The sequence below is a fragment of the Passer montanus genome, unplaced genomic scaffold (genome assembly GCF_014805655.1).
Source record: "Passer montanus isolate IOZ18808 unplaced genomic scaffold, ASM1480565v1 scaffold20, whole genome shotgun sequence".
In the NCBI taxonomy this organism is placed as follows: domain Eukaryota; kingdom Metazoa; phylum Chordata; class Aves; order Passeriformes; family Passeridae; genus Passer; species Passer montanus.
This window is the reverse complement of record NW_024366592.1, coordinates 2,171,193-2,195,387: the sequence shown is the minus strand read 5'-3', so window position 1 is coordinate 2,195,387 and position 24,195 is coordinate 2,171,193. Positions and strand designations below refer to the sequence as shown.

The window sequence follows — 24,195 nt, the reverse complement described above, 5'->3', positions numbered from 1 at the left end:
TTTGGGTTCTTCTAGGGGTACCTAGTGCTAAGAGTAAACACAAGATTGGCAAAAAATCTTTTTACAGCTTGTTTTTTAGATGCATGGTCTAACTGAATTTAAAAAAAGGTAAGCGGCAGCAATTGTAGTGTCTCTATCAGATTTGCAAAATTAATCTTTCCCTTGAATCTCTGCAAAACAACCCCAGACAAATGCGAGGAAAATCATGTCAACAACATCAAAAATTTAAATCCCCCAATCTGGGAACAAATCAAAAAGAAAAATACCCCCAGGGAAAGTCAACTAATAAAATAACCTCCACAAAACCCCTGCCCTCAGCAGTGTTTTAATCCAAAAAAGGGGGCAGAAAAAGCCATGAATTCCCCGAAGCCATGCAAGGCTTTTCTGGTGCCAGTGATTTTACGGGGAGGGCACTCGGGAACATAAATAAAGCCACCAGACAGATCTCCATCTGCAAACAGAGCGCTTCAAATAATGCCCAAATGCACCTTGGCTTGGTTTGCCTCCAGCCGTGAGCAGCTCCCGGGCCACCTTTGGAAGTTTTAGCGCGGTGGATTTCGCCGCGGAGCGACGGGCTGGGAAAACGCGGATTTTGGGGGGGACGTGGGGGGTGGAAATGCTGCGAGTGCAGCGCCGGGGCTGGGATTGCAGAGGAAGCTGAGGCCTCCAGCCTTGCACAGGAAGCAATCTTAGAGCAGGCCTTAAATGCCAGATTCCAGGCAGAGTTTAACTAACCACTGACAGCTCTGTAAACAAAGCAGGGACAAAAAGAGAACAGCTTTCCCTTTTCTGGTAGTCATTTTTGGTTTGGGGGCTGCAGGGGAATTCTGTAATAGTCGGCTTGATGGGATATAAACCGAGGCTGGAAAGGCTTTGTATATGAAGAACTGTAAAGGGGAAAATACTTCATGGACTAAATCATAAAGAAGAAGGTAGGGCACGGGCAAAACGCGTGGATTCAGCTACAAAAAAAGTATTGCTACTCTTTGTTTTTTGAGTAGGTTTTCTACATAGCTTGACTTCCCCTGAGTGTATCTAAAAGCAGTTGCTTATTTTTCTTGTTTCGCTTTTTGTTCTCTTTTTTCACCCCTCTTTTCTCTTTTCTTTTTCTTTCTTCGCTCATTTTCTCTTCGCTTTTTTTTTCCTGCTTTTCTGAAGGTGGGGGTGGGAACAGCCGGACGGGGACAAACTTCTGCAGAACTTTAATTATCTGTGCAGCTAAAGAAAATAAGAACTCTCTTGTGCAGTGCTTTTATTGCTTGCGGTGAAAAATTGGAAGCTGAAAGTTAAAAATCCTGCTGAATTGTTGCTTTTGTTAGTGGAAAAGACCTGTGACGTTACAAATAGCTAGTCTGTGGCTAGCAGATGTATACAGTCCTTACTTGAAGCATGTTGATTTAATTTTAACTAGGAAACTCAACGCAGGCACGGGCTATGTTTATCCTACAAGACATTTCATTAATCTTGTTTATCTCAACAATACTGGGGAAGTTGAGTTTTTTGATGGAAAAAGAAAATAGTTACAGCTACGCTAAGACAGCAAAACAAAACTAAATGGACTCAGTTGGTTAGATGCATCCCTTGTGTTTTCACTCTCATCTAAGTGATCATTTCCCTCTTAGATTTGGATCTTCCCAGAGCTTGGAACACTTAAACACCCACCATGGATGACTTTGAACGCCGCAGAGAGCTCAGGAGGCAAAAGCGTGAGGAAATGCGCCTGGAAGCAGAGAGGTGAGTTACTGCATCTGGAAAAGGGTGCTGGTGCCTGGCCTTTGAGTAGCAGTGGCTATGAGAATTTCTGCCTGAAGTTCCAAAGACTCCTCGTGCTAAAAATATGCACCAAAAAACAGTTTTATCTAAAGTTGTTGGGTGTATTTTCTAATTTCCTTAGTCTGTTGTAAATATCTGGCTCCTAGTTATTCTGCTACATGGATAAATGTAAACAGCAAAGGTGGTGGAATATGGCCATGTGAAGTCATAGAAAGGAAAGCTCATCCTCAGATGCTGTGTGAGTGCTGTGCAGAAGGGATTGCGTTTGCCAGATATTTATGTATCAGTATTATATGTACTAAAGGTAAAGTTGTAAGATATAAATTGAAAGGTGGTCAACACTTGGTATATGTAGTATAGCACATGTGTGACTTGTCTGCCATTACTGGGAAGTTGCTGTTGTGTTTGTACTGCCTGTTGCTTTTTACTCATTTACAGTCACTTTATGTGGGTAGCAAGAGCAGCATTTGCTGTCAGTGGTCCTAGATTTACTTTGGTGAAATGAGAGCAGAATTTGATGTGGGTATGATGATGTCAATTTATGAAAGAAATATAATGAAAATACTGGCAATGACATTTCATTAACTAAACCCATTTCACACCTGTACAGTTTTGTTTACTTTAATGAAATTTCATGATTTACACTGGTCTAAGCAGGGAGAAAGGCTTCATTTATTTTTGAAATATCTTCAGTGATAAAGAGATTTGATTTAGCTTATTAACGCTGCACTGATTTAAAAAAATAAAAGCTAGGTTTAAGCACATTTTTTTTCTCATTTATGTACTTAATTCTGAAAAGAGACTTCATTTTTGTTTCTTCTTCTTTGAGCAAAGCTGTTAAAGGAAAGAGACCTTGGAGTTTGCTAGGAATAGAGGCCTTGGGCCTCTGTGGAGGATGTTAGGGGCTGTAGTTTGGGAGTTTCTGTAGAAAAATGCCACTTCACTTTTTTTTGAAGGCCTCCAGGCTCTTGTTGAGGATTCAGAGGCTGTGGGGTAACCTGGGCATCAGCCATGTGGTGTGGCTGGTTTGGGCAGGCAGGGACAGCCCTGGGGGTTGGGGATAGTGGGCTCTGCCCTTGCCATCCCTGGAGCTGAAATCCAGGGCGTCATGTGTAAAATGAAAGCTGAAATCTGAGGTGAAATCCAGGGTGCCATGTCACATCCTGCTAATGGGAAGTGGCTTTTCCATGTCTGGGGTGCTTTGTTGGGGTCTAGTGTGGTGCTTTCATGGGGGAGGGTATCTTGGTGGCAGCCTCTGTCCCTTTTTCTCCCTAATCACTGCAGATGTGCTCCATGCCCTTTCCCACACAGTTGAAGGCTTTCAACAATAAATTACTGTACGCTGAATCTTGCTGCACTCCCTTTTCTGCTGCCAGCTTCAAGCATTCAAGAACCATGAGTCAGACCCCTTAAAAGTCACAAGACTGCTTTAAAAATCTCAGGATCTTAAAAATAATTTAGTCTGGCCTTTTTATTTTTGGTTTGCTTTAACAATAACAGAGCCTGATTCTCAAGTTGGGATGTGGCTCTGGGAGCTGGGACCTCCCAAATCCTCCCCCAGTGAGGGAAAAGTGGGGCAGGAGCTGAGCTGAGCATCTGCCCCCATTGCAGGGCTCACTCAGAGGGAAGGGCAGCAGCACTGGGGCTGTTATTAACAAATGAATATGTGATGCTGCATTGGTTTTGGCGAATTCAGATTTTTGGGGATTTGGGGATCATCTTTGCCTTTAATAATACGACCACAACATGTTCACATGTCATAAGCTGCAGGAATCTGCTTGCCAGACTTGCCTCTGAGCACTTTCAGGTGTTTTATGGAGCGGGTTGTGCAGTCCTAAAGCGCAGCACGGAGGCTGGAAATGTTCCTTCATGAGTTCTGGGCAGAGGCCGTTTCCCCAGCCCTCCCATCAGTGGGCTGTGGCCTTGCTGTGGGGAATCCAGCATTGGTTGAAGGCATTTCTGCTGGGAGATGGAGAGATGGATATCTGTGTAGGCTGTAACATGCTTGCCAGGTCTCCCATATACTGTTTAGTGTTTGAGTGGAACAGAAAAGCCAGAAATGCCAGCAGCCATGCCCATCAGCAGTGTTGTAACTCAGCATTTTGCCCTTTCCTGGGATAAACGTCCATTGGAAGCCTGTTTTTCTAGCTGGATTCTGTGCCCAAGAAAGACTGAGGAGTGAAAATGTAGCAGCATGGACTCCTGCACCACATGCCCAAGTGGCTTGGTGTTGTCATGCCTTCATCAGAGCCTGAGGCTCTGTTAGGAGTGGTGGGGACTCACGAGCTGTCAGATTCCCACGTGTCTGTGATGCTGGAGCCACTGATGTCCAGCTATTCAATCTTTGGAGAAGCTCTGTGTAAGTTCAGTCCTCGAGGTCTGGTGTTAGGCTTTGTGTTTTGGGGTTTTTTCCCATTAGGAATCTGTTGGAAATATTTGTTGTGCTGTGTAGCCCTGCCATTCTGGGTTCATATGCTTAGGACTGATCCTGAGGACTCACTTTGTCTCTCGAAGACCAATATTGCATTTCACCCCTGGTACATGCTGTGGCTAGTAGTTCATGCAGAGGCAAAAACTGACACCAACTAAAAAAAAAAGTAGGGGTTTTTTACATTTTAAATTCTTATAATTTCAAGGTACTCCAGACATTCTAGATTCCCCCCACAGGCTCACTGTGCTCACCCACAAATGTTGCCCAGCCAGATTTTTTTTTTTAAATTTATTTTTTTTACTATTTATATTTGTCTGGATCTCTGGAGGCCTATCAATGTGTTTGGAGCAGCACTGCAGACCTGTCTAGGGGACTTGTTTCCAACAGCAGACATATGGGACTCTGTCCAGCTTTCTCCCAGGCTGTCAGATTTATTGCAAGTGCTCAGCCTGGTGGGGACCCAGCAGCTCAGGTACCTCAAGGGGGAAGGAGACTTTTCAGGCACAGCCTGGAAAACCCAGGACAAAGTATGGCAGTGTTAACTTGTGCCTGTCTGGCAGCATTCTGTATCTGATTTGTACTGGTCAGGGAAAATGGGGAAAAAAGGAAAACCTCCAGCTGTTGGGGTGATGGGATGTGCTACATCTTTAATTGCTCTATGGCAAAGCTGAGGCTTTGTCCTGCTCCCCAGGGGCAGAGGGACTGCTGTGCCTGGGTTTTATAAAGCCCTGAGGTGCCAGCCTGGAGCCAGTGGGAAGCTTTGCACTGATTTCTGTGGCCTTTGGGTGAAGCCCTACCTGAGTTAGTCTAGCCAGCTGGTTCATGAGGCAGTGGCAGCCCTGAAGGAGCTGGGTGAAGGCTTTGCCTTCCCAGCCCCAGGGTGCATTCTGTGCTGGAGTGTCAGGGCTGTCACAGAAGTGAGCTGCACGTAGCTGACAGGAAGAATCACATGTGGAATTGGAGCACAGGGGACTGGCTTCTTGCAGCAAGGGAAAAAACAAATACCACCTGCTGCTTTGTGCCTCTTCCTAGGCAGTAAAATAACAAAGCCATCGTGTTTTGTCATTTTGATGTTGTAACTGATGCTGGAAGAATTCAGCCTGGAGCTGGGTAGAGTCTGTGTGTGTCTGCAGGGGTGGTGCTTTCTGAGTATCTTGCTAGTCCACTTCAGTCTGCTGCAGCTGCACTGAAAAATTGAGGTGAAATACTTCTCGTAATGACAATGGACCTAATTCCTTGATCTCAGCATAACTGAGAGCAAAAAAGCCCCTTGAACTCTCTAAAGAATATTTCTCAGATTAATCTATTTAGCACTTAAGCCTCAATTTTACAAGTGGCTGACTTGCCATTGTACCAGCAATGAATTTTCATGTCTAATTTGTGGCTGTTGTTGTGTTTGTATCTCCTTTTTATTTGTTTGTTTTTCTTTTTTAAAAAATTATACTAGGAAGCTGATCCAATCTGCTCCCTTGCCACATCATCACCACTGCAGACTTCAGGAAGGTTTAGGCTCACTGTCAGGCTGGCCTCCATTTAGCTGAAGCTGAACTTTCAATCTGAACCAGAGTTTTGCCCTGTGTCATGCTCTTCCCTAAGGGATTGCAGATCATATCATGGGGAAGGAGAGAAGCTGGTTACCCTGTTGTGAAAATATGACAAAGAGAAGGGGTTATCCAGATCAATTAGATATTACTAAATTCACCCTTTAAAAAGTTATGTGAGCAGGACATAGAGAAAAACACTGCCAAAAAGCTGTATCATTCCTGATAGCATTAATTTGTAAAGGCAGTGGCTAAAGATTTTTATCTAGAAAAAAAAAATCTTACAGGTCAGGGATGGCAGCAGCCTCCAGGAGGCTGAAAATCTCCTGGGCTAGTAAATTGCTTAATGCAACTTTGGCTAAAACAAGACACATTGTTAATCCCAACTCGGTACAACTGAAAAAGAAGTCAAGTCAATTTCAGTTCAGATCCACGAAGTTGTGTAGAGAACCACAGAGATATTTCACATGCTTTTTGCTGTTCCTGTTGAGCCTGTTTAGCTCTGGTAGCACACAAAGGACTGATTCACTAAGTTAAGAAGGTCAAACCAGCAGGGTACATCTTTGCAGGACAATGAGAAGCACATTTCTTATCTTCTGGAGAGGTTAACCCTGGACACATTTGTGTCTATAGCATCCTAATACTTCTGGAGAGCAAGGAAGCGTCATCTTTGCCAGCCACAGAAAGTAAAAAATGTCCTTCTCCTGTCCAGGACAGTGAGGGTAAGTGTGTGTCCATGTCAGATCAATGTTGAATTATCACAAATAACTTCTGAAGCTGTTTTTCATTCCTGCAGTGGAGTTAGCCCTGGTATGGGGTGTACATAGGGGAGAAATGTTAAACAGAATTCAGAGTTTAGGAATTACACAAAAATGGTTCCTTTCTGGTTTCCCTTTCCTTGAAACACTAGGAGTTGCCCATTTCTTGTTCTCAAGCATCTGGCTATGTTTTGATGAAGAGTTTTCAGAGATTACGCTTCAATTCAGGTTTGTGTTGAGGAAAGGGGAATATGCTCTTAATACAAGTTTTCAATGAGTGCATGTTTGAACATAAGAGAAGCATGTGTGTTCCATGTCATTTCCCAATGTTCATGTTGTATTTCAGAATTGAATAGTTAAGCCTCTGTCCTCCTAAGGGCTGTGCTCCTGTCTATTCCAAGCCTCTTTTGCTACTAGAAAGAACCCTACAGTGGTTTTATCTCTCCGTGAACTTCATATATCCTGAAGTTGCAAATATTTTGGGGATTTGTCTTTCTGTAGAATACTCTGGCTGCATGTGTGTTCCATGTCATTTCCCGATGTTCATGTTGTATTTCAGAATTTAATTTCCCCACTAGTTAAGCCTCTGTCCTCCTAAGGGCTGTGCTCCTGTCTATTCCAAGCCTCCTTTGCTACTAGAAAGAACCCTACAGTGGTTTTATCTCTCCGTGAACTTCATATATCCTGAAGTTGCAAATATTTTGGGGATTTGTCTTTCTGTAGAATACTCACTTTTTGCTAGAGCCAAGACATGACATCTTCTGCCCAGGAGTTAGCAAGTATTTTGGGGATTTGTCTTTCTGTAAAATACTCACTTTTTTGCTAGAGCCAAGACATGACATCTTCTGCCCAGGAGTTAAATATCGAGGCACTGAATAAATAAGATTAGAGATGCGTGAGAGTTGAGAACAAATTGAAGCAGAGTGCTCCAGCTGTTAACCTGTCTTCACAGCTGCCTGGAATTCCAGGACTGACAGGACATATTTGGGTTGTTGAGGTGGGTTTGGCCCTTCACACTGAATCTCTGTTGTGCAATTTGTGGAGTTCATTCTTAACCCAGGCAGAAAAGCATGACCCAGTGGCTCATTAAAACCTTCTCCACTGCAAGTGAGAGTGGCTACAAAACAAATCTTTGCTATTGCAGCATTTCAAATGGCCTGGAGGAAATAAGCAAATGTATGGAAATCTTGGTAGAATTTAGTGGTTAATTTTTTTGTGGTTTTCAGGTCGCATTTTCTTTAAAATACAAGAGAAATGTTTCATAAAAGCAGCTTTGTTCTTCCAGAGAGCTAGACATACAGAGCACAGACTTCACTGAGCTGAACCCACTGCAATTCCTAAGCAGACAACAAAATCAGGTCCTTAGTATTTCATATGATAATCCAGATTATGGATTATAGTATGTTAAAATCACTCTGTAATCTGGGTGCTACGTGTACTGTACCAGCCAAGATTTTAGGAGGACAGCTCCAATCTAGCACCCAAACAACTGGCAAATTACCCCATCTTTCATCTCTTGAAACACCAAGGAATTTTGGAAATGATTGGGTGAAAAGAGTCCTCTCCAATCCTGTAATCAGGTAACCTACCTACTGTCAGTGGAAAACCTGCCCTTTGTTTCCTACTGTAAATTTATTAGCCTTAACTGGACTGATGTCCCTCATGAGCTGGATCTTATTTAAATATTTATTTAAATACTGGCATGGAGACACAGATTTTTTTGCTTATTATTGATAATTCTGACAAGCATGCCTGCTTAAAAGAGCACCATGCAAGCAGCAATATAACATGGAATTTTATCATGACTTTCAGGATTAGACCAAAACATAAGTACTCCACTAAGAAAATAGTGAGGCGGAGAAATGTAGCTGATGTAGCACAAATAAGTTTCAATGGCTTTCCCGCCATGTTTATGTTGAAAATTAAATCTATTTAGTATCTCAGATGCAAGTTGGCAGTATGCAATCTGTTAAGCCAGGGCAGACTGCAGCACTCTTGCATCTCTGCCCCTTCAAACAGTGTAAATCATATCTGCCACCAGAATTTTCTCATACAAAGGACTTCAGATACTTGAAATGCAAAAAGGCTGTGTTAATGAACATTGGCCTAAGGTTGTGAAGGCACAGAGGCTTCAAGCTTCCTGTGCCATCCACAGCAGGGCATGCAGCTTAAATTCTGTTAACTCCACATGGCAGAGACCAAAGGCATTGTTCTAAACTGACTTAGAGTTAAAAAAAGTTTATGTTCTTGGTCTCTGGTCTACTTCTGTCAGACTCTTAGGCAGGGAAATCTCTATATTTCTGCATTTCTTCCTAGACAATAAGTATGTAGCTAAGCTCTCAGTTGCTTAGTCTTTTCCATGTGCCTGATAGCCACAACCAGTACAAGTGGCAGAGTTAATTCATTGTATAAAGCATTCTCCTGCCATAGGATTACATTTACTTCATCACACAAATGCATGTGCTTACAAATGAGTTGGCTGCAAAATCTACATTAACCCTTCTTTTCACTAAATAAGGCCTTATATTTAATAGTGATGCTCAGCAACAAATGTCATTTAGTTTAAAGAAAAACAAAGGGAATACTGTGTTGTTCCCATACAGAAGAAGCTGACGGTTGAATATCCCTGAGTCTTAGGAAAAATTTTAAAGAATACTCTTCAGGCAAATATGTTTGATATATTTGCCTGCAGTAACATGCTCTGTAGGCTGTATCTGTGTATTACAAGGGTCTGGACAGAAGAACTAATGTCAACCTTTAAAACTGCAAATTTGCATAATTGGAATGGTACCTCTTAGTTATTACATTTAAATGTCTTCTAAAAGAACAAGAGCATTGTTGAACTTATTGCTTAATGATGTTACTATTATTCAGGGCATTCTGGGCTCAGAATGATAGAAATTATCAGATGTGAGAGAAATTGCAGTTATTGCCCAGCTGTAAGACTCTTTAAGGAGTGAGATGAAAATAAATTTAGCCAGTGTATTTCTAGGAGCATCTGCTTCCCAGTGTGAGTTTGTATTTTATTAATGTCTTTATGATCTAATATCTGAAATTAAACCAGATAATCAGAGGATGAGATTTCCCCTTAAAAAGCTGGGGCCAACTGGTTTGCAGGGATAAGAGATTAAATGAAGTAAAATGCTAACAAGTTTTACACACGAATAAGCAGAGTTATGTAAACACTATCAGATTGCTGGCAGCCCGGGCAAAGCCATCCCTTCACAGCTCAGTTCAAAGAACCACAGAGGAAAAATGTGATTTGCAAATGAAACCCCAAACTGATTTCAACTTGCAGAAGCATCTCATTTGGTCAATTAGCTTCTGCATTTTTGGCTTTGTGCCTTTAAATAAGTTTTTAATTACTGAAGATAAATGTTTATACGCGGCTTTATTTCTCTCATCGTAGCCTACTCATTAGCTCGTGCTAAACTAGGAAAATCCCTCTTGCCAGCAGACTGTCCTTGCGTGATCAAGGCCTTTCGTAGCATGAAGGAACTCATCAGGTGGCATCTTGGGCTAATTAATTAATCAGCACACAGCTCAGGAAGAATTCCTGGCCAGAAATAAGGTCAGTGGGCAGCCAGGCCTTTGGAAAGAAGCCTGGTGACAGCAGAGTTCCCAAGGGTCAGCTCAACACAGTGACACAGCCACAGAGTAGGAGCAGCAGTTGTGTTGGTGTCTGGGGAGCAGCGAGGGTGACGGGAAGTGGAAAAGTAAGCAGGATGCATTTCTTTTTGTTTGTTGGAAAGTATAAACCAGTGGGTAGTGTGTGTGACAGTTAAAGGTTAGCTTCACATTGCTTGATATTAAGGAAATATAAATAGATGCTGTTTTGCTCCTTTTTATGTCAAAACTTTTTGGTTGGTCCAAATAAACTTGCTTATTAAGAGTCTTTGCTAGATAGTCACAACTTGCTGGCCTTCTATTCAAGACTATCTTTTTTTGGTTTTGGGGTTTTTTTCTCTGACGTTTTTGTAAAAACATGCCTCAGTTTCCTTTAAAGTGAGTTATGACCCATTTTCAATGCAGACATAATTGAAGCAGACAGCAAGGACTGCTCTAGCAAAGGTTATCTTCTAGGTGGACTGGGTTCTTGTGCTGAGACCAGCAGAGGTGCTCTAAGTTGGTACCCAAAAGCAAAGCTTCTTCACAGGTTTGGTTAAGTTACTTCTCCATACTCCTGCTTCCCTCTGCCACCAGCTTGAGACCACATATTGGTGTAGGCAACATTTTGGTGTATAGATTGATTGAATTGAGTAAGTACTCCCTTCTTAGTGAAACCTCTTTGACCTGATGCATACATATCATGGCAAATTTTAAAGTCAATTAAATACGCAGAGTAGAAAGAAACCAAATCACCATGACTTGATTCACTGCTTGTTAGCTGAGCCTCTCTCAAGGCAGGTTTTATTGTGAAACAGCTTGGGAGGGTGAGCACAGTCACATCTGCACTGGGAGGTTTGCACAGGTTTAACGCTCTTGGTTTCAAACCAGGTTTGAGGTAATTTTCTGGTATTTCTCTACACAAGCAAGGACTCTGTAGCTGTGATGCACTTCTAAAGTCACTGAGAACACAGACAGTTATGTGTTCACAAGACACATTTTCCTACCACCAGACAGGTTCCTATGTGTAATAGCTTAATTTGGAGAAGTATATCTTTTGAGGTTGGGAGGTTGTTTTTGAGCAGAATTCCAACGAGCAGACAGTGTTAACAGGAGCAAGCTGGTTTCATTTATAACACTGTCAGCCCTCAAGTGATAGGGAGAAGATCAGATACTCAGTGTATCAATCCTGGGAATTTCTGAAAGGCAGAGTTGTAATTACAATGGTGAGAAAGATATAGGGCTGAAGTTGGCTCCAGAGCAGAATGCTTACTTAATATAAAGAATAAAACTTTTTCCATCTGTGTTTTTCAGAAGAGAAAAGAAATATCATGGTAGAAATGGCTTTAAATGAAATGAACCTTTTGGGAGCAGGGAAAAACAACAAGCGGGAAACCTCACAAATTTGTTATTGATCTTCACCTGAATTCCAAAACTGTTACTCAAAACTTAGCCATCAGGTTTTCCCAGAAATGCTTATAGCTGGGATGTGAACCACCACAAAAGGCTGCCTCTATGCCTCCCACTTTCAGTGCTATCATCTCCTCAGAGGACCAGAGCACAGCAGAGACTGGAAAGCCCTTTCCATAATCCATGTACAGAAGGGGTTTTTTGTCCTTGTGCTCCCTCATGAGACGATTATACCATTTTATTGGCATGTCACATCATGCCATCCCTCAAGATGAAGTCCTCAACCTGCAGTGTATTTTGTCCCTTTTTCCCCAAATAGAAAATATTTGGTTAGAAATGAAAACAAAACCAAAAAAGTGGTGAGTATTTCCACAGGAATAGGATGACATAGTTTCCTTAGAATAGGTTTCTTTGACTAGATCACCTGTGATCACCAAGCTGAGCAGTCCTCAGAGCTTTTTCAAGTTCATTTTCAGCCTACACAAAATGACAAGCTTGTTCTGGGCACTGTTGCTCGGATCATTCCCGAGATTCTCCAGCAGCCACTACTTCAGTGTCTTAATAAGGCAGTCCCAGAGCTGGGAAAGACAAGGAGATGGATTTTCTAAACACTGGCTACACATGGATTCCTTTTATGGTCCAGCTTGCACAGTGGGGTATTCCTCTGAAGGTCAGACACGGATAACAAAGTGCTTCCCACTGCAGCTTATTTTTTGAGTGCAGGCATCATGTGTCTGGTGCCACATATCCTGGCTGTTCTGAGAAGGAAAAAGACATTGTTGGGTAGGGAAGTGTAGAAAGAAGGGGGAAAAGCAGGGCCGGAAGTTCTGTGTATTTTGCTTTGATGCTATTGCTGCATTTACTGGGGCTGCAGGATAGATGGGTTTGTGATGATCATGATGGATGGATTTTGCTGTTATTTCACAAAAAACGTCCCTCAGAATGTCCTCTGTAGGATTTCAGGGGATCAGGTCATCCCACAGCAAAAGCAAGGGCAAATTTTCATGTCATGGCCATGAATTTGGCTCTTCCTTCTCCCAGCAAAATGAGATAGAGTGCTAATGACCTTTTCAAACCAGTGAGTTATGATAGCTGGAGGGTTCGTCTGTGCTGGAATGCCACAAGATGAATTTGTTTAAGGAAAAGATTTAATTCCACCCCCCCTTCCCCTTCTCTCTTCTACAAGCTAGTCTTTTCTCTCATTAGCATGTAATCATCTTAGACTGGAGGACTGACTAAGTTCCTTCAGGGCTGTGTTCTCATTTCTCACCCAAATTTTTGATGGCATGGATGAGTCATTTCAATATTCTAAAGAGAAGGAATATATTGGTGATTAAATTAATATGAGAAAACCTCCTACTAAGTAATGAAAATATCATCATGTTTTTTCAGGCCTGAATGTAAGTGGAGGATATAGATAAATTGAATGTAGAAAATATATCTTCAAGGCAAACCTGAAATGTTCAGGCAAATCCAATGGGCTTGTAATCTAATTTTTAGTTTACTGATTATTATCAGATGGACTAATACAGTACCTAATAAACTATGAAGATAATGAAAGACTTCAGCTATGTCACCAGCTCTGACACTGAGTAAAAAGAAGTGCTTGAAGGTGTTGTTTTGGTGACTCATATCTTGAAAGTCTAACTTTCTTCATCTGTTTCCCTGTTGCTTTGCTGGCTCCATCCTGATTTCACCTATCGTGCTCACATCATACTTACAATGAGATCCTGATGTACTGCCTTTGATATCACCACAGGTCTTGCATGCTTGTGGTTATGCTGACTTTGGAGGAAATGTGACTTCTCAGTCTGTTGGCTGTGTGGTTTTGCTGGATAGAATATCTTGCTTTGAGGAGATAAAGGCATAAATGCACAGAAGTGGAGCAAAGACCACAAAACATACAATTTAGCTGATGAAAGCTTTTAAACTCCTGTCCTTGCTTGAAGATAACAGAGGAATTCAGAAATCAAGTGAATGGAAATGAAAATGTTTTACAGCAGGGTAGATCTAGGAGGAAAGGGTTGGCTGCCAGTTAAACTCAGGGGACCCATTTAACAGGCCATGTCACACATTCAAAGCTATTCCATGTTAAATTGCATTCTCTTTCAAGGTTTGCCCTCATTTCATTCTGAATCCCGTTTTTGGTGGTTGTGCATATTTGATAGTTACTCTGGATTTGAGGGATTGGTGTAACTGCGAGCAGGATTCATCTGTCCCATCCTCACTCTACTGCTGGAAGAAATTCTGGTAAGATGTCTTGGTGACTAGCTATGACTTTTCCATCACCAGCCCATCTTCATTTATTTATTGGTTGTTCTTCCCTCAACTTGGGCTGTACCCTGTCATCAGTTTCTAAGCCAAATTCTTTATGGAAGCCAACAGGGAGTCCTGCGCAAAGGGAAATGACATAATGTTGCCCTTTAGTCCTACCTACAGAGAAGCAGGCTTGGGAAACACACACATTTTCCTAATTACCAAGCACTGAATTTACAGCATGTGTTCATTTTCTCTTGACATCCGGCAGCAACCCAACACGTTGTAAATTAGACCGTTTGTACTCCAGACAATTGTTTTTAATCAAAATATTCTGGATGCTGTCTTTATTTGCCTTGCATATGGTAAATGTTGGGGTCTTCAGTCCTCTGAGGTAAAGAATGTGCCATTTTAATGGGCAACATGGAGTGTTCTTAGCTAAAAATGTGTCCTTGTCCCATTGGAGTGTGTGATTTTGTAGGCTGCCACCTTCTACACCACCACCAGTAATTGCATTTTGCTGGAGATGTGTGTCTCTATAGTTTGTAAAACACTTTTGATATGAAAGACGCTTCTGCGAAAGTAAGGTGTTTTCATGTGAACTGTCACCTTCCAGAAGGAAAGGGTTTCTGTGTTCATGGTCTGCTTCTGTAGGGCCTTCAAGTTGAGCTTGTGCAGCACAGGGCAAACAGAGTTGCAGAATGGGTTTAAAATTGAGACTTTCCTAATAGGACAACCTCTTTGCTAGTTAGAACTCAGACTCTTTAAAGCTTAAGTGCTTAATTAGATGAAGTAAGGATGTAAGCATAAACATAAAGAAATCTGGCCAGAGCAGACTGCTTGAAAGGTAGCTGAAAGTAATTCCTTCTATTGGGAATAGTAATGCCATTTTTTATGCTTTTGCTTCTCATTTTAGCACTGTAGTGCTTCTCATGATGAAAGCTGCTTTGTATACCTCTATAATAGCCAGAGCTTCTGGCATTTTCTCAATTTTTTACTAAATCTATATATATATTATCCTTTTAGCAGGGTAATTCTGTTCCTTTAGCTTTCCAGATGGGGAATGAGGAGGGACTCAGCCACAAACCTATCAGAGGGGATGTAGTAGTGCTTTTTGCTTGCCTCTTTGCTTAGCACTTCTTCCCCGGGCTGCAGAATTTGGAGAATGATGTGCAAATCATCCAGGCCCACAGCTTTTAGCACCTGTACTTTGGTACAGGCCACTTTTAGAAGGAGAAGCCATGAAAAGCAGCCTTGGTCATAGACTTCAGGAATCATTCTCCAGAAGTTTTGAGGTCTTTGGAGGCTGGCTCACCTCTGTTACATTTGATAAAGACTCTGTGTATGTTTTATTGTGGAGAAAATTGCACGTGGAGCCATTGTTTATCTCTGCCACTGGATGTTGATAGGGAGATCTTGCTGCTGACTTCTCCTGGCAAGGGAGGCTGATAAGGAGGATGGCCTGATAATGCTGGGCCTGCTGGCTGTTGGGTGGCTGGCACCGAGATGCCATGAGGTGATGTGCATGGGCTGCAGGGCTTTTATGGAGCAGCTGTGCTCTTGATAAACCTTTTCAGAAGCTGGAGAGGAGTAACGCCTCCTTGTAACCCCTTTCCACTAGATTTTGTGAGATTCACCTCTACAGGTTTTCTTTAAGGAGACTGAAGGGTTTTTCAAATGCCTGTGTGAGCTTTAGAGTCACATCTTGAATGGTCAGTAGATAGGGCACTTGAATATTGCTGAGTGTGTGTGTGTGTGAGAGGAGGATGTGGGAGACATCTGGAGACTTATTCTGTCCAAAACTAACAAACATGATGCTGCATCTTTGGGAAAGCAATCAGAAACTAGGGCAGGAGCAATACCAGACCCTTTGACTGAAGGTACTCTTCTGCCATTTGTGAACTGGATTCATCATCTGGGACAGCTGCTATGGCCATATCAGATAGTACTTTTTCCCTGTTTTGGTCTTCTTTCCCCTTCTTCTTCTTCTTCCCCATTCTTTTCTTCTTTCCCCTTCTCTTTTTCTCTTAAACCAGAACCATGATCCCGTTTCTTGTAAATGTACCTCTGTCATCACAGCTTTAGGCCGTCATAACACATTTTACCTCAAGCTCCATCTTTAATCACTGCATGGCAGACCTGGGAATAGAAACCATGGCTCAGCCACAGGACGACATTGTCTCTCCAAGACAGAGAACAGCTGGGAGCTTTCTTAGAGAACAGCCTACTCTGCAGTGTGCTTGCAAGCTCTACTTTGTGTCAGAAACTGGGGCAAATGCCACTTCACCTTTTAACAAAGAGCAGACTGAGGCTCAAAGGGCACAGAACTGCCTGCAGCCTTGTTTAGGCAGAAGAGTCTGTGGCAGCTGAGCCTGTGCATTTAGTGAATCTTGGGAACAGATAATAAGATATTTAGGGGTGAAAAAAAAGGTTTCTTATGTAACCCAACTCTATTTGTTAGACTTCCTCCTCCCTAGCCTCATTCCCCATTATTTATCAATTAAATATGCTGAGAGTAGTGAGCTGCTGACCACGAAATCAGGGAGGGGGGCTGTGGGGTAATAGCTGTTATCCTCTTCCAAAAGCTACAATATGGATAGCAGAAAGAATGAGAGTCAGATGTAGATGATGCTGTTGAGTTGCCATTGGTAGAACAGAATGTTCTGCTCTATCCAGCTATGGTTGTTGCTGTGTCTGAAACCACACAGTATGACTGAAATGTGGATGTCGGTCTGGAGCTCTTGTGGGGTTTACAGGCTCCTCATTACGTTGCTACACTGTGTGTAATAGATTACACTGCCATTTAAATTCCATGTCTCAAACCAGCTTATTTTGCTGCACAGACTTTGCTTCCACTGAGAGTTGCATGCAAGTGAAGAGAATCTTATCACTCAGGCACTCCTAGGTGCCTATTTGCTCTTCCTGCTGTCAGCAAAATTCTGATTGACTCCATTACAAAGACTGGATGAAATGCTTGTAGGCTTGTTTTTCATGAAAACCTGGATGGGGAGCTAGGAAAGAGTGCTGAAAACTGGGAATGCTCACCCCAAACCCTCTTTCATGTATGAAATTGAAGAGGAGGGGGACAAATTCTCCATTTCTTGCAAGGTGACAATGAGCAGCTCTGGTTTTCTCCAGGTGGAGAACATTCTCTGATGATTGCTCCATTAAGGATAGAGGCCTTGCCTTCACTGAGCTGTGAGCCTGGTGTCCCTAAATTGTGCTTAGTAACTCCTCTTTTGCTGTAATTCAAATCAGTGTTTTCCAGTACTATTTGGAGTCACAAATTGGAAACCAACATCAAAAACTTAAGCTAAATGTGACCTTGAAACTTGTTTAAGATGTTACTATTTTCCTGAACAGCAACTCAATCCAAATAATGACTTTTAAAAGTTTTTTTAAAAATTCAAATGTTAACTTGAATTGAAGGAGCCAAACTGAAACCAAACCAAAGCAGATCTGAAAAGAAGAAAAAAGAAAAAAGCTTGAACTTTATGAGCACAGTTGTACTGCAAAGTTGCTTACACATGTGCAGTGAAGGGAAGGACCTCTGCTCTGAAATTCTTGCTGTCTTAATTAACACAGGGTGTGCACAGCTGATTGGCAATGAAATGGCAGAACATAGAGTCAGGCAATTTCAGATAACACAAACTGTGGTCACGACTCATCAGATTGACTGTGGAGTTGTTGGCAAATGTGACCCAGACACGGGGATTGTACTGAGAGATTTGTAGGAAGACCTAGAAAGGAACAAAGCAAAATCTCTCACCTACTTCTACACTCCAAGATGTTACTGCTTGCATGAGACAAAAAGGAAGGACACGGTTTCTTGGGGGAGTTAAGGTGGGGCATTTGTGACCCTGTTGGAGCCATCTAATGGGACACCTGTCCTTTATCATGTACAGGTGTGGGGATCCCTTACCCCACTTGGATCACAGGTGTACCTTGTCCTAAAAAACAATACCAGCAGTGGCTGCAATCCACTACTATGAGTTATCTAAATCCATGGAAGCCTCCCATGGATTTTAAAAATATATCTACAAGCAATTTTATTTTTCCTTGTTCAAGGCTGAAGGCAACCAAAACAATAAGGAGCTGGCAAGTACTGGGAGTGATCAGACCAATGCTACTTAAAAGGTTTAAAAGAGGAAGAACAGATTAGGAAGAATAAATTTTTAAAGCATCTCCCTTGAGTTGGGTTGATGACTCTGCCACAGGTGGTGCAGGATCACATCCAGGGTGTGGGGGTCCTCCTGAGCTGCCCCAGGCAATTCTGATGTGAGAGAGCTCCTGGGCAGTCAAGGCAGGGCTGGGAAATCTGCACACTCTTTATTTCAGCTCAGCACCTCGCCTTGTAGTGCTCAGGTGTCAGCCTTTATGGCAATGGGTATTTGGCCTATGATAAATGTACCTAGGGGTTTTTTCCTTGAGTACTTAAAGCTCCATTGTCAGCATGCAGGAAAGCTGTGTTTAGACTGAGTTGGAAAGGGGTACCAATATGGCTGGCTGACGCAAGAGTGGTTTATTTTCCATTTTAATAACTCTTTAAACAGGTCCTGCATTTGTATGTAGCTCCTTTGTTGGAATAAAAATCTTTGTTGGAGGCTACCAGACAGCTATAAATAGCTGTCGTGAATATTTATGCTGAGGATAATCTCAGGAGAAGATTTTTTTAACTTTGCACATTGTTTAGAGTAGGAAATTCTTTTAATGCCCACATTTTCCATTCCCAGTGCCATTAGCTTTTCCCCACCCCCTCTCATGATGTGTGCCTGGCTCGCTCTTTCTCCCTCTTATTTCCTTTAAGGTTCAAGGTTACAGCCAATCTGCTCCAGAGGCAGACTTGAGTTTATTATTTTTTTTTAAAAGGAAAATGCTAACTTTGGCCTTTTGTGACTGTGTGGGAATTCAGTTCATTTCATGGGGCTATCAGAATGTAAACGGGATATCTCACCAGGCTGTCCCCGTAAATTGGGTAATGAATGAGAACTTTATTTCTCTCCTGCATGGAACTCATGAGCTTGTTAGAAAAACAGGGGCCAATCTATTTTATACTCCCACAGAAAGTATTCCACTTTATTTTGGCAAGTTTGTGAGGGCTGCTACTTGTACCAATACTTAATGCTGGACCAGAAAAAAAAAAATGGCATTACGCTGAACTAGACTTGCAACTTAAAAATATGGTCCATAACAAAGCTTGTTCTTACACAAGCCAATACAGAATTTCAATCTACAATATCATCAAATAGGTGTTAAATTCAAAGTGAGGTGCAGACTGTGGGCCAGATTGAAAGCAGATAAAATTTGGCATATGTTGATGTGCAGCCTTTGAGAGAAGTTCACTGTTTACCTGTGATGCAATCTAAATCTAGTCAGACCTTTTTTATTTTTCACAGTTCTCTTTATCCTTAAAAGAGACTGACACATGCAAAGCCTAACAATTAATGGGAGTTAATTCCCCTTCTAGACAAGGGAAACCTAGATTGTCAGTATGAAGGATTATTTGTCAGCAAAAAATATGTGAGGTCTGTCCTGTACCTAGAGTCAGATTTTAAAAGGTATTTCAATACCTCTCGAGATTTGCATTTGCAATCTCTTTTAATCTCATGAGGCTGCACAAAAGACAATCTATGTGCTCTTGAACCTCACCCAAGCTCCTTGCTACTGCCAGCAGTCCTGGAGCATCTTTTAGCCTGTATGAGGGGATGGTGTTTTTTTAGAAGATGGAAGATATTTTAAGCCTCTCTTTCTCTGGACAGTTGATAAGGATTTTTTGCCTGCAACCTACCTGCTCATGTTGGCTTCATGGGAACTGTATTTGTGTTTTTGACAGCTTATGTTACTGTTAATTTGACTATTTAATTTGTGTTTGCCACATAAATATGTAGGTAGATGTGCACTCATACCCTGCAGCTTTGAAATGCTGCTGTGCTGGAGGCAAGGGCTGGTGGCCACACAGCTCATTTGCTGCACTAATAGTTAAAGAAAATGAATTGCGAGGACAGGAAAATTTTAAAAAGCCCCTTCACTGCAGACTGTACCTCTGTTTGGCCTGCTGAGTGAGCAAAGTCATGATCACAAAGATCAGGGCTTAATTTCCCATCTGTAATGTTGTTTGCCTGAAGATCAGAAGTTATTGAACATGACTACTAAACAGAAAATCTGACCTTCCAGGCTATGCAAATGTTAGGGGAAGGAGCTTGGTGGGTGGAGAGAGGCTGAGTGCTCAGATAGACCTCCCTGGGGAAACTGGTCTGTACTGAGCAGACCAGCAAAAGGTTGGGACCTGCTGCCCAAAGGCAGCTGATGACCTCCCCCAGGCAGCTTTTTGTAGTCTTGGGAATTCTCTGCTGAAAACCATCAAAGACCCACCTGGATAAGTGTGAGCTTTGAAGCCCACTGTGATCCCCTTGCTTGGGCTTAGCTGGGAGGAGCTGGCTGATAAAGGGATGGGAATGATGGAACTAGCCAGAAAATAAAATACTTTAATAATGGAAAGTAACAAACGTGGTGTAGGTACAGAGATTAAATTCCTGAAGACCCTGGGGCAGGGCAAACCCAGCCAGGTACAGGAACACAGATCCAGTCAGAAAGGTGAACTTAGAACATGATCTTACCCGAAAAAGGTCTTGACCAACAGTGAAGGAAAACTGGCAACTTGACCAAATATAGGAAGGTTTTATTAGCACACTGGCTCTCAAGAAGCCACAATTCCCACTGTGGCTTGGTCAGGTGTCCCCTCCCCTCAGTGCCCTCCCTGCCAGGGTTTATGGCCAAATCCCCCTGTAAAAGCATCTGAGGTAAAAATCTCAGCAGGGTGAGATCCCACAGATAAGAACAACATGAAATAAGCAGTCAGCTCAGCTGCTCTTGGGGAACTCCTGCCCTGTGCAGACAAAACCCAGGAGGAAAAGCAACAACCAGATGGAAGCAGGACTTGGAGTTGTGCCTTGCTGCAGTCAGTACTGGCCGTGTTATTCCAGCAGGAAGGCCAGAAACCACTGGAGGTCAGCAAGAAGAGAGGTGATGGATTGCAGCCACAGTGATCTCTTGACTCCCAAGCCAAAGGTGGCAGGGTGTGCTCCAAATGGAAGCTTTCTGCATGTGCCACAGCCTTGACTCAGAGGTGGCTTTGCTGAGTGAGCTTGCAAGGGTGCCAGGTGTAACAAGCCCAGTAAAACCTGGCTGCAGACCTCCAAGTTTCTTACATTCCCAGTTTATGGGAAACAGTCAAATGATTTCTTTCACTGTTACCTTGCCTTTCTTATCTGATGAAACTGCGGCTTTATTAAATCTCAGTATTTTTTTCCTTTCTCTGTTGTCTAGAATGTGACTAGATCAAATTTCTCCCTTCTGTCATGACCATTAGTAGCTTAGTGTTTTGGTTTTTTTTTTTTCCTACATAAAGCTTTTTTCAACAATAAAATCTCTCCCAGACTGTAGTTATATAATATTCAAGGTCACACTAATCATAACAGAATCTACCTCACTTATTAGGACTGTGGCCATGGAAATGAAAATGCCCTGGGAAGATTTTTTTTGCAGGATTTTGCTACTGCACACATAATTCATGAGACTTGATCCATGAAAGATGACGCCATTTTTAGGCCCATGGCATTGAGCTGTTTAGTATCCTAAATTTTTTAGTTGTGAGGTAAAAGTAAAAAGCCTTTGGGCTTATTCTCCCAGAGACTAAGGAAAGAAAAACTTTGTAACTACAGAATTTTTAGATATTGCTGTTGTATGCACACTAAGTGCCTTTGAATCCAAAGTGTCATATGATTAAAAATCAGCATGTTTATAGATATACAGGGTTTTCCCAGAGTCCTTTTGTGTTATTATTCCTTGTGCTGCCTCTGTGTCCTTCCTGCTCAGCTCTAGCTCACAGTCATCCCCACAGGAACTGTTCATGTCAGAGGAAAAGCTTTAATGTGGTGGTTTCACTGTGGGTGGAGGAATGGTGACCCAGGGGGAAGCTGACCAGCTGTAAAACTCGTGTCATTTTCTTCATTCATATTTGTCTATTTCTGATATTCTTTTTCCTCTATCCCGGATGTCTGGGGATACATTTGCTCTTTGAAAACTATGAGGCCACGTGATAATTTTCAGAGAATGTCAGGACAAGAAATTTGGTGCAAATTTCACTGAAAGAAGAACTTGTTGCCAAAGGGATCTCCTCTTCAAGTGTCTTCTGATATGAAAATACAATTGAGCCCTCAGTATTGAAAAGTTTATTGTAAACAAAGATGTGTCCACTCACTTGGTTCTTATGGGCTCCCCTCCATGAAGTAAACACAGGATGTGATTGCCTGGGGGCCCTGTCATCAGTGAAGCTGCAGTGAGATGGAGTTTGGCTTGATCTTTGTCAGGAGCTGTCTAGCACAGCTCCTTGCCAGAGGTGACTTCAGCAGACACACGTGATGCCTTGGGAGAGCTGACCTAGAACAGAGGCTGGACAGAGCTAAAGAATAAAGCAGGGATTGATTAAAAGGATCTCCTCAATGGATCCACCTCGGGCAGCACCAGAGCCCAGCCAGGGCTGCACCCAGGATGAACCCAAATGGTCCCAAAATGCACGAGCGCTGCCGGGGTCTCTCCCTGGGATCAGCTCTGCTCCATGTGCACATTGCAGTTCAGTGTCCAATCCCACTGCAGCCCCTGCAGTCCCATCCTGCTTGTTTTTCTCTCTGCAGCCCACGGGGTTTGTGCTCCTGGGCTGAGATTGGGATCATTTGTCCTTGGTGCCCAGCTGGAGCAGGAATTGTTTTGTCTCCCTGCTCTGTGCAGAGAGCTCACCATCCCCTGATATCGAGCTCAGACCCACACACTTAAGCAGCACAGAATCTGAAAAATAGAAAAGCTAAAACCTGAGGCATCACATAGGCACTGCTGAAACAGAGTCGCTGCTTGATCAAACCTTTTGTTAAAATCTTCCAAAGCAGCTGGACCTGGTAATGGTTGATACAACACTTGTGGTAAGAATTTGTGCTGCAGACATTCTTCTGTGCCCACTCTCGATGGGGAGAAGCTCCTTTCCTTGGTTAGTGTTATCTCTTTAGGATGAGCTGTAATAGCTCGAGGGGTTATCTCTGCAATCCTCTGTGCTCCCATTGCCAGCATGGCAGGTGCTCCCTTCAGCACAGTCTGCTGAAAGATTTTAATTGCTGCTGTTAATCCAGACTGAGCCTCTGACTGCTGCAAAAATACCAGCACTTTAACAGCAGAAGTAGATGTGTGCTTCCTTGGACTGCAGTGTGTCACAGAATATCAATATCATTGCCACGTTTTCCCTGGATAAGGATGCCTTCAAAATTTATGTGGTGGCTTCTAATCCATCTGTGTGGGCTACAACACTTGGACTTGTATATGCTCATTGCTGTCAGCAGGATTTAAGGAAGTTTTGAAGAGCTTTGCTGTGCTGCAGCCTGAATGGTTTAGATGTGCCCCCTTGCATTTCTGCAGGAAATCTGCACAGGATTAGACTCAAGTTTTATTCAGCTCAGCATGTTTCCATCAAGACAGGCCCTGTTTAATTCCACTAGTGAAAGTATGGAGGGCATATGATTTCTGGTAGTGCACAGGTGTGCTAGAGGTCACCTGAGGTGTGGGGAGCCTTCCCAATAATGCAGCAAGGTGTCAGCATGCTAGACAGAAGATGGAAATTGCTACAGAGGAAAACCACTGCCAGAGCAACAAAATGTTGCTAACTGGTCTGTGTTGAAGTGATGCCTGACTGGGTCATCCTAGGGCCTTGGTGAGACAATGCAAATTCCCTGAAATTCTGCCTTTAATTCTGAAAGTAGGATGGTTTGTTTATAGTGTTCCTGTAATTTGGTGGTAATTTAAAAATAATTTTGGAAAAGTGTTTGACATCAGTAAAAATGTTCAGATCTTAACTTCAAAATAAACATGTCTTGTAAATATGGACAAAGGTAAGGGCACCATAGAGTATCACAGTAAGAGACCCAAGACTGTGCCAATAGTTGTTAATTTCGAAGCAAGCATTAATTTCCTTTTCCTGTTTTTCAAGAATTTTTATGTGTAGGAGAAATGCCCCTGCTGCATAAACTTTTGTTAAAATAATGTCTTTAAAGGCCATGAACGAGAGCCCAAATCCAAATGTTTTGCTAGTACTTAAAGACTCTTTGTTTAACTCTTGCTTCCTATTTTTTTCCCCCTTCTTTTTAATTTAGCTATAATATGGCTGGAGCCAAGATCAGTATAGGGCAAATGTGGCCAAAAACCAATAATAAAATAATAATATCTGCCTGTCCATCATAACCTGCTCTGTTTGCCTGCCTAATACTTTAGCTAAAAAGAAAAAAAGAGCCAAAGCAGGAAGAGGAAAGCATAATTTTCTGTCCTCTGCCACTACAAGAGGGTAATTTGATCCCAGGTTTGGGTTCATTACTCACCATAT

General features: G+C 42.4%; 1 protein-coding gene across 11 annotated transcripts in view; it reads left to right on the top strand.

Annotated features, from left to right (window-relative positions):
- The window catches only part of CALD1 (caldesmon 1), a 215,509-nt gene that overhangs the window by 129,173 nt on the left and 62,141 nt on the right, over positions 1-24,195 (top strand). For 10 of the 11 annotated variants that reach the window (XM_039708124.1, XM_039708113.1, XM_039708116.1 and 7 more), the window contains one exon: positions 1,623-1,734. In XM_039708124.1, the coding sequence (XP_039564058.1) occupies positions 1,664-1,734 (71 nt within the window). In that variant the 5' untranslated portion in view covers positions 1,623-1,663. Of the gene's footprint in view, positions 1-642; positions 933-1,622; positions 1,735-24,195 lie in introns of those variants that run through there. The other variant, XM_039708117.1, reaches the window with a different exon arrangement.